The sequence below is a fragment of the Dasypus novemcinctus genome, chromosome 4 (genome assembly GCF_030445035.2).
Source record: "Dasypus novemcinctus isolate mDasNov1 chromosome 4, mDasNov1.1.hap2, whole genome shotgun sequence".
NCBI classification, from domain to species: domain Eukaryota; kingdom Metazoa; phylum Chordata; class Mammalia; order Cingulata; family Dasypodidae; genus Dasypus; species Dasypus novemcinctus.
The window spans coordinates 168,577,608-168,594,324 of record NC_080676.1 but is presented as its reverse complement, the minus strand read 5'-3'; the positions used below and the strand labels follow the sequence as shown (position 1 = coordinate 168,594,324).

The 16,717-nt window shown below is 50.7% G+C and overlaps 1 protein-coding gene across 3 annotated transcripts; it reads left to right on the top strand.

Moving 5' to 3' along the window:
- Nucleotides 1–10,307: 10,307 nt before the first annotated feature.
- S100B (S100 calcium binding protein B) lies at nt 10,308–16,220 on the top strand. 3 transcript variants are annotated; one of them, XM_058296391.2, is made up of 4 exons: nt 10,409–10,428; nt 11,401–11,507; nt 13,020–13,158; nt 15,911–16,220. In XM_058296391.2, exons 3-4 carry the CDS (start codon nt 13,021–13,023, stop codon nt 16,049–16,051), a joined length of 279 nt encoding a protein of 92 aa, XP_058152374.1. In that variant the 5' UTR covers nt 10,409–10,428; nt 11,401–11,507; nt 13,020; the 3' UTR covers nt 16,052–16,220. The 3 variants fall into 3 exon arrangements, with proteins under 3 accessions (XP_058152373.1, XP_058152372.1, XP_058152374.1); XM_058296390.2 differs by lacking the exon at nt 11,401–11,507 and having other exon boundaries at nt 10,308–10,428; XM_058296389.2 differs by lacking the exon at nt 11,401–11,507 and having other exon boundaries at nt 10,337–10,428; nt 12,946–13,158.
- Nucleotides 16,221–16,717: the final 497 nt, after the last annotated feature.

Genomic DNA, 16,717 nt, shown 5'->3' with positions numbered 1-16,717 from the left:
GACCCCGAGCCCACCCTGCTCCTGTCGGGAGGACCCCAAGCCCACCCTGCTCCTGCCAGGAGGAATGCACCCTGCTCCTGCCAGGAGGCCCCAAGCCACCCTGCTCCTGCCAGGAGGCCCCGAGCCCACCCTGCTCCTGCCAGGAGGCCCCGAGCCCACCCTGCTCCTGCCAGGAGGGCCCTGAGCCCACCCTGCTCCTGTCGGGAGGAGCCCGAGCCCGCCCTGTGGCTGAGGCGAGTGAGCACAGGAGTACAGGGGTGACCTTCACTGTCACAGGCAGCAGCGTCAGCAGCTGCCTTGTTTTGTTCTTTGGGGTTCAGTGGGGAGGTACCCGGGCCATGCCTGGGTGCTGTGTTTTGTTTTAGAAACTGCTCGTTTGCCTCTGTGCCCGTGGTCCCAGCTGGGGAGTGGGGAAGGCAAGGAGAGGACCCCGGGCCTTTGGAGGGGCCGGTGGTCTGCCAAAGCCTCTGCAGGGACCCTGAGGGCCCCTGTGCTGTGGGAGCGCCGAGGCCACAGCCGGAGGCTTGCTGTAAGAACCTGCAAAGAGGTGTCAACACTTCAAGAAAACATTTGCCGAGCTAGTGATAGAAAACTAGTACCTAAGACACATTCAGACGTATAAGAGGTGTCACTTTAACTGTTAAGTTTAATGTTGATATGCATATTACAAGAATCATACCAACTTATTCAACTGTGTCATAGTTTTACTATCCTTCCTGTGATTTTATCTAAGTATCCTTTAAATTTTTATTTATAGCATCGCTTATTAGATACTGAATACACCAGTGGATATATTTCAGTTATACTTAAAATTTTAAATATAGTGTCTTTAACTTAAATTTTTTTTAAAAGTAAAAGATGTTATTGCCCTGTGGTAGGAAAACTGTTAAGGATTAGGCTTCCAGGGTTACACGTTCTTATCTTTCAAGTATTCTTTTTTGTATGGTACATTCTTCATCTGATTCTCCAAATAAATTAGCCCATTCCCGACACCTGGATCATTCTTGCTGGAGATGGTTCAATTCCAAAGAAGCATTTTAAAAATCAAGGCGCATGAACCCTGCTGTTAAATAAGTCTAACAGTGTTTCCTATTGATGAGTTGTTTTTCCATTTGGCTTATTGAGGCTGAATATCGTGTGAAGTCCTGTGTGCTAAAGGATGGGACAAAGCCACAAGACTGTGTGGTGCTTACGTACGGGTTAAACAAAAATGCTCCCGTTGAAGAAACAGCAAATAAGCTAAACTTGACATGATTTTATGGCAAATTTCCAGGAGTCACCTAAAGGCATGAGAAGCATAATGGGAATAAACATGTGCGCAGTAAGTAGAGTTCTACAAGGGGCGAACTGCGCTGTTTTCGTGTTGATGCCTTCCCCGGCTGCTCACGGCTCATGGAAACGCACTTCCTGCAGCAGCCTCCCGGAGCCGGTGCCGTGAAGAGCGGCTTTGTTTGGGTGTGCGCTGCCAGCTTTCTATGCTCCAACCTCCAGTTGCTTCTCAACATGAAGAAAGGAAAAAGTTGAGAACAGAAAAACAAAAACAAAGCCTCATTTTTAGGAACTGGCCCCAAGGTTGCCATGGATTCCGGCGAGCGGCTGCGTGCAGCTGGGACCCCCACGGCTGCAGCCGGTGGCCTGGCCTGCTCTCGGCGCTGGGATGGCTCTTAACAACCAACGGCATTCATGGGATCCGAGGGGTGCAAAACCGGCACAGGCAGGGCTCCTGGGTTTCAAGCATCCGAACTAGCCCGTGGGTTTGTTCTGCATTTTGGGGCCCTGCTGGTCTGGCTCAGAAAGCAGTATCTGTACCTCTGTTATAAGCTGTGCTTTTCTTCACCTTATCTGCCTCACGTGCCAGGAGTTCGCCTGACAGGTCCAGGTTCTTTTGATAGGCAAGAGTAGTAATTTTATAATAATAATGACCATTAATTGAGCGTGTCACATATACCAGGCACTTTACTCTGTCCACGTGTACGTGTTTGTGTTTAAAATGTCATTTACTCCTCCAACACCCCTCTTTTTCCAATGCTGAGAAAGGATGTCACTCGCTGCAGGTCTCTCCACAGAGGCAGAATTTGAACCCGGCTCCAAAGCTCCAGAGCAGGGGTCCTTGCTGCCGGCTTCCTGCTGGCTGGGGCAGCATTTCTGAAATAGGAAGGATGATTGCTTCTCATTGCATTCTCCAACAGAAGTGCTTTGTCCTGCTCCACCCTGCGGTGAATGCCACCCACGTCCCGCGCACAGAGGCCCCTCTCTCCTCAGGAACATCAGCCGCGGCCAGCGAGCCTCGTGAGCAGCGCGCGGTGGACACGCTGCCCTGGGCGCGGGGAGCTGCGCCTGTGCCTGGACCTTGCTCCTGGAAAAGCAGCAAGCAGACGCCGTTCCCTGGTCGACTGCGCCGAGGCGGGCTGGGCGGGCCAGGGGTGGGCTGGAGGGGAAGGGGCGTCTCGGGGCAGGACGGGGACGCGTGCTGCGTTTCCGAGGAGGCCCCTGTGCCCACCAGCTGCTACGCGGGCAGCACGGCCCCTTCCCCCTGGCTGAGGCCGACCCCGGCTCCCAGGCCCGTCGGGGAGGACGGAGGCCACAAGGACGTGTTGGCGCGGCGCGGGTCCCCTCGGCCCTCCACCGTTTCCCCAGTTCTGCAGACTGAAATGCTGGGGGTTCTCCACGATGCGGTGCCCACCAGCCGGGGCCAGCGTGAGGCCACGCGGCTCCCTCAGCCTGTTAGCGTGCAGGACGCCGTCCTTCCAGGCACTGGATCCCCCCTCCCCCACCCAGAGGAGACGCCTGAAGGTCGATACCACGACGAGCTCAGCTCGTCCCTCCCGAGCTTTTCAATTAATTGCTCACGTTTATACGTGGAATATTTGTATTTACGATGTCTCCTTACGTCAGTTTAGACATTTTACATATTCAAAACCTAAGTATTGATTCCAGGCATCAGTGCTACTGTTTTTCTCCATTTGTCTGTCTAACTTTACTCTTTCTAGATATTATCTCTTTTACATAAAGTTTTATTTTTAAGTCATTTTAGTCTAACAAAGAGTTGCAAACATTTACTAAACCTATTTGTATTTCTTTTTAGTCAGTGCATCAGTCTGGTTCTAATCAAGAGACAGAAACCACCCAGTAATTTAAACGGGGAAAGTTTAATATAAAGGAGTGTTAAACTACGACAGCACCTGCCATGATATAAAGGAACACCCAGACGTGCCCGAGGCCTGGGTCTCACCTCCGGAGACCGCGCTGGTGCCGAGGCCAGGCCGGCCCCCGGCCGCCGGGCAGGACGAGCCCTGCGGGCACCCGCGGGGTTGGGGTTAGGGTTAGGGTTAGAGTGAGAGCCCTGCGCGCTGTCCTGGGCCGCCCCATTTCCACGTTTCTCGGAGGTGCCTCTGCAGGGAGCAGCCTCGGTGACCAGGACAAAGCACAGCGGCCTCACCGGTCAGCGCTCCGCTTCCGGGCAGCCCGCCCGGCGCCTCGGGGCCCAGGGCGGCGTCCAGCTCGGGCGAGGAGTGCAGCACGACAGGACGCAGGGCCCCCCTCCCGTGGGGACTCCGTCCTCCCGCTGCCGCCTGCTCCTGCCACAGTGACGGCTGAGTTGTCAGCGTGCAGGCAGGGGTGGCACATGTGGCTCTGCGTGATCCCCAGCACCCCTCCCGCGCGCTCCCCTCTGAGTCGGCATTTCATTTCTTAGCAGCGACACGGCCAGCCTTGATGGCTGTTTCTGAGCTCGTGGCTGTAAGTGAGCTCAGACTCCTCTCCCAGGAAACCCGCCGAATAATCTGATCTGAGCGTGGTCTGACCACCTTCACGGGAACTTCAGCCTTAGAGACCAACATTGTCAAGGCTCATTCTACGTGGCCACTGAGAGGGAGCTTCCGCCTGCTGGGAGACACTGACGCCCGGTCCTCGGTGTGTGCGCTGCCACGTGCCCCCGTCCGCACGTAGACACGTCCCCCAAAGGCCCCTCTTTGTGGCCAGTGCGCGTGAGCGTTGGGAGCGCCACGCTCTGCCCGCTGCCGTGGATGAGGATTCAGGCCACGGCCAGGCTCGGCTCCGCCGCCCGGTGAAGGTCTTTCCCACGGAAACCCTCTCCTGAAGGCTCTTTTGCTCTGCAAGCTGGGCTTGTCTGAGCCTCTTTGGTCTGAGGTACCCCCTCCGTTGGGCGGGAAGCTGTCACTTTACCCAGCTCTCTGCTATACCCTAAACACAGGGTGAAATTCCAGATCCTTCACAATTCTCAGCACAACCTCTGGAGCACAGAGGATCAGGGCTGGTGATGGGGTGCATGTGGAGTTGGGGTGGCTTTGTGGGCGTGAGCCCTGAACTGCTCAGCTACCACACAAAGGCGGTGGGAAGCGCCTGCCGAGGCAGGTTGGGTGGACGCGCAGAAGAGGTTGGAGCCGCTCAGCAGGCTGGTTCTAGAGTGTGCAGGGTCCACGTCAAGAGGCGCAGAGCAGGGCGTCTCCTGGGCCGGGCTGCAAGGTCTCTGGGCATGTGGCCAGGGCAGGGCACCCCTGGGCATGCCCCTGGGTAAGCGCTGAGGGAGAACTTTGAGGCAGGGGCAGGCAAAGCCAACCACACTACCCCAGAATGAGGAAGCCTTGCTCCTCTAATACCCTCTACTAGTAAAGCTTAACATCATGCTCACTGTAGAGGAAAAGTAATTAAATAGTCCAGTCCATCAACCTAGGGCAAGTCCTGAAGAGTGCATTCGGGCCTAGAGGCAACAGATTTGATAACTGGCACCATGCATCCCTTCAGCTCCTCAGCTTCCACAAGCAACCTTCTACACATTTGCACTCCCTCACGATAACAAAATCTTTATTTCTACCTAAAAAGATACAACTATTTTTATTAAAAGTGAAGATGTTCTCACTTTTCCCCAACTGAGAAGATGCACAATCCCAGCAGTCATGGTATCTGTTGATGGCCATATTAATTGTTCAAATTCAGTTGTAGGCCCACAGAATATTCAGTTACCTAAATATTAAATTGACAAGTTAACCTCCAACAACAGGTATATAAAATAAAAATGAGGAGAGATAACAAATAAGCACATGTATATAACAAGCAAACAGAAAATGTGCCAAGCTACTCTAGCCTTCTTGATGTAAGTTGTCATGAAGTTGTAGCTGATAACTACAGATTTCTTCTTCAACTCCCCATTCAATAGCTCCCTGGCCCTGTGTCTCGATTGCTCTGGGTTCCTTAGGTGGAGAGACCCGAACCTTCATTCCTGAAGGGTCTGAGCCTTTAATTTCCCTTTTTTTTTCTTCCGGTTGCTGTAGTTTTCCATTAACTTTTATTATATTGGCAATGGAAGTACTAAGAGTTGTCTCAGAAAATCCCCTGGTTACAGATAGTCTTCCTTGTCTCCACTGTATAGCAGTGACCCAACCTTTCCTTGCTTCTGGGATCAGGTGCTTGAGCCAGGAGATTAACCATTTTTGCCTGTTGGCGCAGAGGCATAAGGAGCTTCCCAGGAGGCCACAGACGTGGACTGAGAGGGGAGAGACAATTGACAGGTCTTGGTGTCAAAGAAGTCTGAGCTACCTACTCATGAAATTTATCGTACCTTTGTACTTGGCCAAGTTTCCGTCTCACATGTAACACTTCCATTTGAAAATAGATTGTTGCTACAAATACTCAACCTTACGGCTAGATGGGTCAGGTAATACTCAGGCTCACGGCCATCTTATGTCCCGTGGTTAGATACTCAGTCTCTGCTAAGGCCCAAGAGCAAGCTAGAAGCTGGTTCTCAAAAGGAAAATAGTTAGCTGCCAAAGGGGTCGTAGACTTGCTTCAGAATCCTAGAGGTCTATGCTGTGATTCTCCTGTTGGTGCCGTCAGAGGGTCCAAACCTCATCATTACGTGCCACGGACTTTCAGCATCACTGGCTCTGCAGGTCCTAAGGACCAAGTGGTCAAGGGCCTTTTATTGCAGCCTAAACTTGCTCAGGTCCCCACTGAAACGCCAGCCTTATGGGCTGAAGTAGCACACGCAGACGTAGTGCTGTGTCTACAGTACCCCGCCAAGGGCTTCTTTTCTGTGGCAGGCAGTGTAGACGCAGCGACTTGCCCTTCACCCTGGAGGGAAGATCTCTACCTAGCCCAGACCAGGGAACTCCCTCAGGAGCGTCACTGAGAGGGTGGGCCCTGCATTCTTGTAGGACTTATCTCCTACCCTCTAGCTTACTTGTGTCTTACTAAGAGAATCTAAAAGTACTTGCTACTCCCTGCTCACCAGATACAACCAGCACATTATCATCAGCACAGTGTGGTGTTTTGTGGAAGGTCAAAATGATCAAGACTTCTGCAGGCCACATCACGAAGACAGCAGGAGAAATGACACGTCCCTGAGACAACGCTGTGAAGTTGTACTGTTGGCCCTGTAAGAGTAAACTGCTTCTGGTGGCTCTCAGGAACTGATATGGAGGAAAAGCCATTAGCCAGGTCAATAGATGCATGCCAAGTGCCAGAACTCTGTTTATTTTCTCCAGTAAATATACCTCATCTGGCATAGCAATTGCAGTTAGAGTCAATCACAATCTGATTATGTTCAAGACAGTCGAGTGTCTCTCCATAATCCAGACATAACTTCTGCACAGGTCAAATTGGTAAGTTAAGCTGTGATAGGTATCACCACTCCTACTTATTTCAACTCTTCAGTAGTAGCGTTAACCTCTGAAATTCTCCCAAGGATGCAGTCTGTCTTCTAGTTTACCATCATAGTGAGAAGGGGACTTCCACTTAGCTTTTCCTGTCATAATGGCCCTCACCCCATAGGCTGGAGCCCACGTGAGGGCTTGCTGCCAGTGACCAAGCTTGTCTTTTTCAAGTGTACAGCCAGAAACTGGAGAAATAACTAAAAGGCAGACCAAATGTGTCCACTGTGAGATGGGACTCCATTTACCACTTTGCCACCTTAAGTTCCTACTTTGACCAGAGGCCATAGTTCTGTGTTGGTTCCCCAGGAATTAGTGTCAATTCAGAACTAGTGCTTATTAATCCCCAAAAGATGTAGGCATTTCCTTTTCCCCAACACACAGGCACATAGTAACGGCTAAGGGCACTTTGGGGACATGTGGACATGTATTCCTGGCAGTAGTGCAGCAGACTTCCCAAAGGGACGTCAAGAGGTTCTGGGCCTGACCCAAGTCAAGTCTGAAAACTAAGGGAAAGCTTGATTTGCCACTGTGGTGATTCAAGGCAGGTTTTTGGCTGCCCAGACTGAGTTTTTCCTATTGTGGAGATTAAGGAATACTCTAGATGGCTGTTCCGAGGGACAAAGATCTCCGTGGGCCATGGCGTTCTGGGTCCTGGTACCCCCTCTGCCCATGGAGTTGATTGCACGCCTCATGGTGGCTCTTGTTAGAATCAGCAAGCGAGTCCCAATGGCAGCGTCCCCTAGGGAAATACCTGGGCTACAAACCAAAGAGTTTTTCAAGGGTAGAGGTATTTCACTCAGTCATGTGGGAGGGGATTGAAAGTGTCACATGTGACAAATCCAGTCTAGCATTTGTATCTCTCTAAGCTTCCTCCACATCACTGAGTATAGGCTACCACTGAATTCATATTTCAGTCAGCCAATCAAGTAAGCTGTTAGAATCTTCTCCAGCTGCACGGGCTAACAAATTAAGTCTGGAATCTCTAGTAAGTCCACCCATATCAATGAAGTATTTCCAGCTAGTGATAGATTCCTCCTTAGTATAACACTTTTAGAATCAACCCATTCCCACACATGTCCCCCAGGCTTCTGCTAATAGATCTAGCAGAATTTTGCAATTCTTCTGGTGTGTAAGTTGTTTCTTCCTACATTGTAGTGTGTGCCTCCCTCCTCCCCTGGAGCATGCTGGTTCACCCTAGCTGTGGGTTGAGTGGCAACATTGGTGGTTAGGGTGCCCTTGAGAAGGAGCAGCCCTTTCAGGACATCTGCCAGATGAGATGGTCACGGGGATTTCAAGTGGAGGAAGGCAAGTGTCCTCAGACAGCAGCGGGAAAGCTCCTTCCAAAGGTAAGAGAGTCTCAGAATGACTTGGGGAAGTTCAAGATTTTCAATTTCATCCGAGTTGACCCAGATGTCCCCATTCCAAGTTTCAAAATCCCATTCTTTCCCAATCAATGCCCTAATTTTCACAGAAGACATTTTGCAAGACTATGAATTCAACTGTTGTAATTTAACAACTCATATAATTAGATTTTGTGTTTGGTTTTTCAGCAATATCGGTCCTGTTTAGGGCTGGCATGGAACTGCTCTGTTTCCTAGGCTATGACTTGAGCTTGTCGTTTTCCCTCTGTAAGTACTGGAAAGCAACCAGTCCATACCTCAGTCCAAATAATCAACATTGCTTCCATAACGGTCATGGAGAGCAGCCTCCTGGGACCCTGTGGCATGTGCTTCCTTTAATAACTTCACCACAACCACAAGGGATAGCTCAGTTGATTATGTTACTGAACACCATGGAATATTGGCATCCAGTTTTCCACTGATGAGAAACTCAGCACTGCATTTGAGTCCAAGGACATGGTCAGACCATTCCCAAAATTCCATCATTTGGGTCTATCTCCTGAGACCACTTACAGTTCTGTGTCAGTCCCAGTATAATCAGGAGATAGAAACCACACAGTAATTTACTCAGGGCAGGGTTAATAAAAAGAATTATTAAAGTATGATAGGAGAATAACTATAAACGTGCAAAGAGAATTCTAAAGGGACCCTGGGGCTAAGGGTACCCAGGAAAGGGCAAACTTGGAAGAGAGACCCCTTTCCCCCCATTTGGGGGTAGACCTTGCTGGGGAAGGTGTAGCTCCAGCACACTGGATGGAAGAGGCCAGAGTTGTTCCACAGTTGCTGGCAAACAGGAAGGCCCTCTGGCCTTCAGGTGAGCTGAGGCAGGTAGACAGGTACACAGAGGGAGCCGGGCACAATTGCAGACACGAGCCTGTAGCAAGTGTGTCCACATGGGGAAGGCTTGGGAAACGATCTGCGTTGCACAGTCAAGGTGTGCTGAAGCTCACGGTGCCGCGTCAGGAGGGGCGGGGAAGATGGCCACTGAGCCTAGTCCGGGCGGCGAGGTGGCCGGCGTGCAGCTGGGGCAGAGATGGCCCCACGCACACTGCTGACAAACCACGGGGCAGGAGCAAGGGAGACAAAGCAAACCTACCCCCTGCAACGCCCCGAAAGGCTGGCAGGCTGCACGGAGCAGGTGCTGGAGGTGGACCGGGAGCCGAGAGGCAGGAGCTGGCAGCTGGCACATTTGTCCTTGTTCTTTTACCCCCGCACATTTACTGAGCACCAAGTGAGGGAAAAATAAAATAAACTACTCTATTCCAGATTACAACAGAAAGAGAGAGTGACCTCCAGACAGGGCTAGGTAAGAGCTTTAGCAGGTCACAGAGACCCGGGAAGCTGCTTCCCTTGGTCTTTTTCAGGTCAGGAAAGGAAGCTTAGAAAACATGCATGACTTGCTGGTGGTGATTCAGCCAGTAAACAGAGGAGACAGGATTCGAACACAGGTCCCGCTGGTTACAAAGTTCTCAGATTGACAATAGCTTTTGAAATGTCAACCCCAAAATACTTTACTCATCTGCAAATTTTTGTTACCGCTTTTGTGCCTCTTCGGGATGATTCGCCAGATCACAAGTGCTTAGAGAGCACAGGTGAACACAGGTGGTGAGATGCGGGGAGGTGGCTGATTATGAGGCACACCCGGTCAGGGCATTCCCAAGGCACCATCCAACTCCTGCAGGCTGTGACCTTCCACCCCAGGGTGAAAGGAGAGGACTTGGGGTGTGATTGGTATGTGTGTCACCAAATAAAGACAAGGACTTTCCAAAAGGTATTGAGCATCCATTTCACCACTCTCAGCAGGCCTCCTGTGGACACTGGGCTCGGTAACTCCTCCGAGGCAGCCCTGCCCAGCCCCTGCCGAGGCCTGAGGTCCACGGGGCCTCACGCTGGCCAGCGGCGGCCAGACAAGCAGGCGGGCACGGTGGCAGATGGAGGCCCTCCGTGGGCCTCTCTGCGGGAGCAGCCCTGGCCGCCTCCTCCCCTGCATCCAGCCAGTGCTCGGAAGCCTCCTGCCCGGGCTGAGCATTTGCTTTGTTTGAATCAATTGATCTTCTCTCTTTCCACTCCCGCCTGGCTTGAGAGGAGCATCAACACCAGGTGATAAATAAAACGTCGCGCAGAAAGCTGACGCCCCTATTTCTGCCCCAGCGTGCAGCCCTGGCTCCCAGGGAGCGCTTCCAGGGAGCCTGGCTGCAGCCCGGCTGCGCCAGCCAGCTCCCCGCCCCGGGCCCCCATTGGCTGCCGCCTCTGCAGTGGGACTGCGCCAGGGTCTGCAGCCCCCTCCCCGGGAGGAGCAATAAGAGCCGCCTGCTCCCGGGCTCCTGCCTCAGAACCCGCAGCGGCCGCAGAAGGAGGTGAGCGAGACCGGAGGGGAGCGCCCCTTTCTCGGGAGGAGCTGGGGAGGGTGGTGGCTGGAGGGCCCCTTAGGACTCCCGGCAGAGCACAGGGTGTCGCTGGCATTCCGCTCTAACACTGTCGCGGCTGAGCTTGCTTCCCGCTGGTGGGCACTGGCCACATCGGCCCGGCTGCTGGAAGCGCTTGTCGCCTGTTCGTCTGAGGCCCACAGACCAGAGACCCCGGTGTGAGGACTCAGGCGAGTGCTCTGCTGTGTCTCTAAGGCCCCAGGAGAGGGGCTCGGCCAGGGGGCTGGAAGGGCGGAGCCCGGTGCCTTAAACGCTCTCGCCCTCCTCCTGGTCACCACTGCCCCGGGCCTGGTACGGAATTGCTTCTTGGTTTCCAGTTTCCCTGTTTGACATGCCAGGGTCCCTACGCCCCCTTGGACAGAACTCAGAAGTTACATGGCGGGTGAGAAACCCGTTACAACTGTGAACTGCGTCAAAGAAGTCAGGCTAGGCGGCTTTGACTTTCCACAGGGCGCAGAGCCCTGCTGCAGAGTGGACCCTCATATTCTGTGGAACATACGAGGAGTCAAGCCAAAAACTTCTCATTTTTTATATGACAAGGTCAGTGCAGAGCATTCACAAAATGGAGTGAGAAGGAAACCTGGGATACAGGATTTCCATTCCTTTTAAAGGTACTCTTTAAACCAGTTGTTTCTTAAGTCAAAGGGAAGAATTAAGCAGGAAGTAAATAGGGAAAATCAATTTTCAGTGTTAAAGAAGGAAACTGCATTTAAAAAGAACAATTTATCCCCTTCCCAATCATCGTGAACTTTAAAAACATCAGGATAATGCAAATGTTTTCTGTTTTTTGTTTTTTTAATTTGTTTCTTTGAAAGATCAGTAATTGAAAATCTAAGTCTTGTACTGGATGGGTAAGTATGAAATGTTAAATATTTTAATACATCTGAATTGTTTTTTCTATAGGTGATGTATCTGATTTTTAGCGATTTAAGAGCAAAACAGAGCAGAGCGACATCAATAGAGTGGCGTTGGTGATCAGGCCATGACGGAACGACCTCCGCCTGTGGCCCGTGGGTCAATTTTCTTCCTCCCCAGCAGCCCCCACCTTGCAGGCTCCAGGGTGGAGACTGGGGCGCAGGGGGCAGGGCGCCCCAAGCTCTTAGGATTAACGAGAAAGCCGAAAGGCAGGTAGGGGTGAAACAAGGACACAAAATCAACAGCATTCCTAGGCTGGAGTCCTAATTTTTATAGCAAGATCAAACCAAGACAAATTAGCTGTTTCCTCTGAGGCATCAGAAGTAAATAAGACTTTAAACATTTTATTGTAACTTATTTTTAGGTTAGAAGTGATATATTCAACACAGGAGTGATTTTTCTTAGAATAAGATTTAATTTTGTTGTAATCATGACAGTGAAAAAGGTGAGTGATTTCATAACTAGAATGCAGGCTCAGAAGTTGGTGAATTTCTCTGCCTGAGTTTTTCAGATTTGGGAAACAAGTGTCCTTTGTAAAATGTGCCACATTCCCAGGATTGTACAGATATTTCCTCCGTCCACAGTCTGCACAAAATGAAGCATATGGTGTTAGTAAAGTGGGACATTTCTAACTTTGATATTTGTGGAGAATACTTATCCCCGCACTTATCCAAGGCACATTTGTGAATAACCCACCATTTCCCCAATCACTTGAAACGGCACTTCGATGAAAACTAAATCCTCGGGCTGCTCTCGGCCTCCTACTGCATTCTCTCTATTCCTGTGTGAGGACCACAGCAGTTTAATCTTACTACATATGACATTTTCATTTCTAGTAGGTTGAGGCACCCCTTATTATTCTTTTGCAAAAAATTTGAGGCAATTCTACCAGGTACTAGATTTCTTTCCAGTTGAGTTTTACAGTTGTTTTTGATCATATTCCTCACCCATCAAAAAATGCCCCACTGAGATTTTTATTAAAGATGATTTAAATGTATATTTTAACTCAGGAAAATCAAGCTCCTGTCTTTTATGTTCCTTATCTTATGGAAGGACTTGCATTTTTCTTGCTAAATTTTGTTCTTAGATAACACACGTGAGCATTGCTCTATGAATAGGCTTCTCTTATATTTTCCGATTAATTATGGAATATAGGAATGCTGTTGATTTTTGTGCCCTAATTCTGTCACTGGTCACCTTACGGCTTTCTTATTAATTCTAACAGCTGGCAGCTAACGCTCTGCTTCTCTGTGCCGTCCCTTCACCCTGGGGCCCTGCGAGGCCAGAGGGCCGGGCCTGCCAGGAGGGCTTCCACCCAACCTTCCCTGCTGCTCTCCTCTGAGTTTCCACTCGTTCCCCAAAGGCCCAGCCTAGCCCGCAGCCAGCGAGCAGGGACTTAATGATGTGGCCTGTGGCAGAGAAGGAAGGGGCTGGGACAGGGGAGCGGAGCCCCACAGGGCCCAGACGCTCTCGGGCGCTCCCACCAGCTCTAAGCGGAGCTGAGGTCAGCCTCCCGTGCCTTCCCCTGTGCAGGCCACACATGAGCTGGTCTGGGCACGAACAAGCAGAAGGCGTGAGGGACGGCGTCTTTCCTTTGGGCCCCCTAGGATGTCTGAGCTGGAGAAGGCAGTGGTGGCCCTCATCGATGTTTTCCATCAGTATTCCGGGAAGGAGGGCGACAAGCACAAGCTGAAGAAGTCTGAACTCAAGGAGCTCATCAACAACGAGCTTTCCCACTTTTTAGAGGTGAGTCCGGTTTTTTAAATGGACAGTTTATCCATTCTTCTATTTATAAAGCCTCGTAGACGTTCTCATCTGAGCTGCCCTGAAGGTGATGCCGGTTCCTTCTGAAAACTTGTGGAAATGAGCGCTCCTTTGGAAGCTGGACTAGAGGAACGCCACGGTTTTTGCTTTGTTGTCCTCTGACTTGTATATAGTAAGTGTGTCAAGGGAAAATTGCGCTCAAAAGCAAAAATACAGGTTCAAATAATGTTGACCTTTTTCTGAAAATCTAAGGTTTTACAGTGATGATGGCAGAATGGGATGGAAAAATAATTTATGAGTCATAGTGAACATGAGAAATCAGTTAAGAAATAAGCTTTTGTCCATGGGTCTAGGATATATTTTGGCTTTAGTTGAAGTTCAACAGGTGCCGTGGTGACGAGACACCGGGCACACTTGGCAAACGTTTCCCAGCATTACGTCGGGCACCGCCAGCGCCCGGGCCCTCTGCCTTTGCGCACGTCGGTGAACGATGGTGACACCGTCCCAGGGCACCAGGGCGGTCCGTGGGCATCCCTCAGGCGCTGGGGCCTTGCAAGAGGTGACACTGGAGAAGGGAACTTGGAGTTTTGTCTCCGACTTAGGAAGCCCCCAAGGAGCCCTGCCCTTTCCCCGGACGCTTTGCGCTCCGGCACGCAGTGAGAGCACGTCCAGACACCCACTTTGAGGGACTTACCCCAACCCAGACTGCCTCCACGCTGGTCCATGAGCCCCCGCCCAGTGTCTGCTGCCCTCCAGCCTCGAACCCTTGCCATGGACTGTCATCCACCGGCAGCTGGCGGCCCCCGAGGGCCCAAGCCAAGGCTGCCTCACTCGTGACTTGAGCCGGACTGAAGTGATGGTGGTACAGGCCTGAGCTGTGACTCCTGCCAATGGGTCCCTCTAGAGAGCCGTGCACACAGGAGACACAGCGGACGGGGTCAGTGCGCGGGGGTCTGCACAAGCCCTAATTCTGGGAAGCCCCCAGCATCCCAGGGCAGGGCCCTGTTCCACAGCCATGCCGCCCTCCCAGCTCCCGGAGCCCGACCTCTCAGCACGGACGAGCCCGGGGCAAGGTCTATGGGTTGCTCGGGGGCTGCGGCAGCCCGTCCTCGCCCCCACGAGATACTCCATCCCTGAGTGGCACTGCCAGGGTGGAGGGGCAGGGCCTGCAGGCCTGCTGGGCCCAAGCCTGGCTCTGGGACTGGCCTTCTCAGGTTCTCAAGTTCAGAGCATGGCAGCTGCGCCAGTGCCGACCAAGTCATCTAGTTCCACCATTTCTGTCTGCTGATGTCACAACTAAAAAGTCCCAGTTTCTTCTTGGGTAAATAGGACTATTGTGGGGATGAAATCAGACAGTGTTTCTCAAGTGCTCAATAGGTGCACTTGATAATAATAGCCTCTATTATTAGGGATTTAAAAACATATGAAAGATTAGCCTATGGGAACCACAATTCATGGTAAGTGCATCAGGTATCATGAACATTTCTTGACCCGGCTTTCTCAAAGAAAATTCAGTTTGGAGTCAAATCAATCATGTAATTGAAATTAACACAATCCTCCATCCATTTTTTAGCAGATACTCACAGGCCCCACCCAGCTCCCACGGGAATCAGTTTTCTGTGTTTTTATTCAAGGCAGCCACCGCACTTCAGACTTGACTTCTTCAGGCCCAACTCTCTTGTCCTGGAGGTTTGCTCTTTTGAGCAACTTGCACTATGCTCCTCTTCAGTGTCCAGTGCCCACATTCTTCCCACATCTCACTTCTAGCCCAGCCCTTGAGATTTTGTACATCATTTAATAACTCGCTTGGCGTCAGGCAGGACTGTCAGGGAAAGTCTTGAGGCACTAGAAAGCAACACAGGAAAGAACATAAGGAGTTAACAAATTTGGACAAAGAAAACTTCCCAATGTTAAGATCCACTGGAAGTCTTCATTATATGGACCTTCTCACAGAAATACATGAAAAACTTAGGCACAGAATTCCAGTTTTTCTTTCAAGACTTGGCATGTAATATGCTCAGGCTGATCTAGCCTGTGTTCCTTTTTTCAGGTGTTTTGTTTTAAGCGTAATTACAATACCTTGAAGCTTTTCCTTTCTTGGTTGCCCCATTCAGTATTTTCAAGTGGCCCAGGTCCCACTGGCCCTAAAGTACGGTGGTAGAGAGCAGCAAAGAACCCAGAGACTTCTGCCTGGCTCGCAAGTCACGGAAGAAATCTTCCCTGGTATTTTGTATTTTATATCTTAGGTTATTCTGAGAAACATTGTTGGAGCCAGTGTACTTCTAATCACATTTTTTTTTTTAAAGATTTATTTATTTATTTATGTCTCTCTCCTTCCTTCCCGCCCCCACCCCGGTTGTCTGTTCTCTGTGTCTATTTGCTGCATCTTCTCTGTCCGCTTCTGTTGTCCTCAGTGGCACAGGAATCTGTGTTTCCTTCCGTTGCGTCATCTTGTTGTGTCAATTCTCTGTGTGTGCCTTACGGGGTGCACTCCTTGTGCGTGGGGCTCCCCTACACAGGGGACACCCCTGCGTGGCAGGGCACTCCTTGTGCACATCAGCTCTGCACGTGGGCCAGCTGCACACGGGTCAAGGAGGCCTGGGGTTTGAACCGCGGACCTCCCATGTGGTAGATGGACGCCCTAACCACTGGGCCAAGTCTGCTGACCTTAATCACGTTTTGATAGCCCACATCCCATTTAAATCAAGCTAGACATTTTTCTGATCTCTTTTAGGAAATCAAAGAGCAGGAGGTTGTGGATAAAGTCATGGAAACGCTGGACAGTGATGGAGACGGCGAATGTGACTTCCAGGAATTCATGGCTTTCGTTGCCATGGTTACCACCGCCTGCCATGAGTTCTTTGAACATGAGTGAAGTAGACAAAGCAGCCAAACGGCTCCTGTAACAGATGGAGGAGGCAGCAGAGGGCAAGGGCTTGCAGGCTAGGAGGAGCTGAGCTTTCCGGGCACACTGTAGCTGATTAGGAAACTTGATTTGCTTTGTGAGTGAAAAAATGAAAACCTCTTTGTGAGGGCTGTTTTAATGTCGCGTCATTATTTCTGCTGTATTGTTAGGCATATGCATAAGCTGACTGGTCCCAACAACTTTTGGAAATAATCGTTTGGGAAAGCCAAGGTCCACTTATACAGCATGTTCTGCACAGCCTGTAAAGCTGCGTAGAACCCTAACCAGAAAGAACAAAAATGACCACCAAAAAGAATTCTGCAGCATTTGTGGTTTCCCAAAGCCTTGTCCACCGTCACCTGAAAGGCTGCCCTTCCTTACGTTTGTCCATCATTAGTGCCACTGAAACCTGAAGTAGGTCTGACCATCCCGTCCACCTGTGAACAGTATGCTCACGTGTGTTTCTTTCCCTAGTGAGTTATGATTACTGGGTAAATATCTAACTCAAATGGTTCTAAGTGGAAAATATGCTTCATAAACCAAGTACGGGTATCTTGACACTGAGAACTGAGAATCGAAATTGTTCATTCACAATTCTCTGCAGTCCAGCCCTTGGACGGATCTGCAGGGGCACTG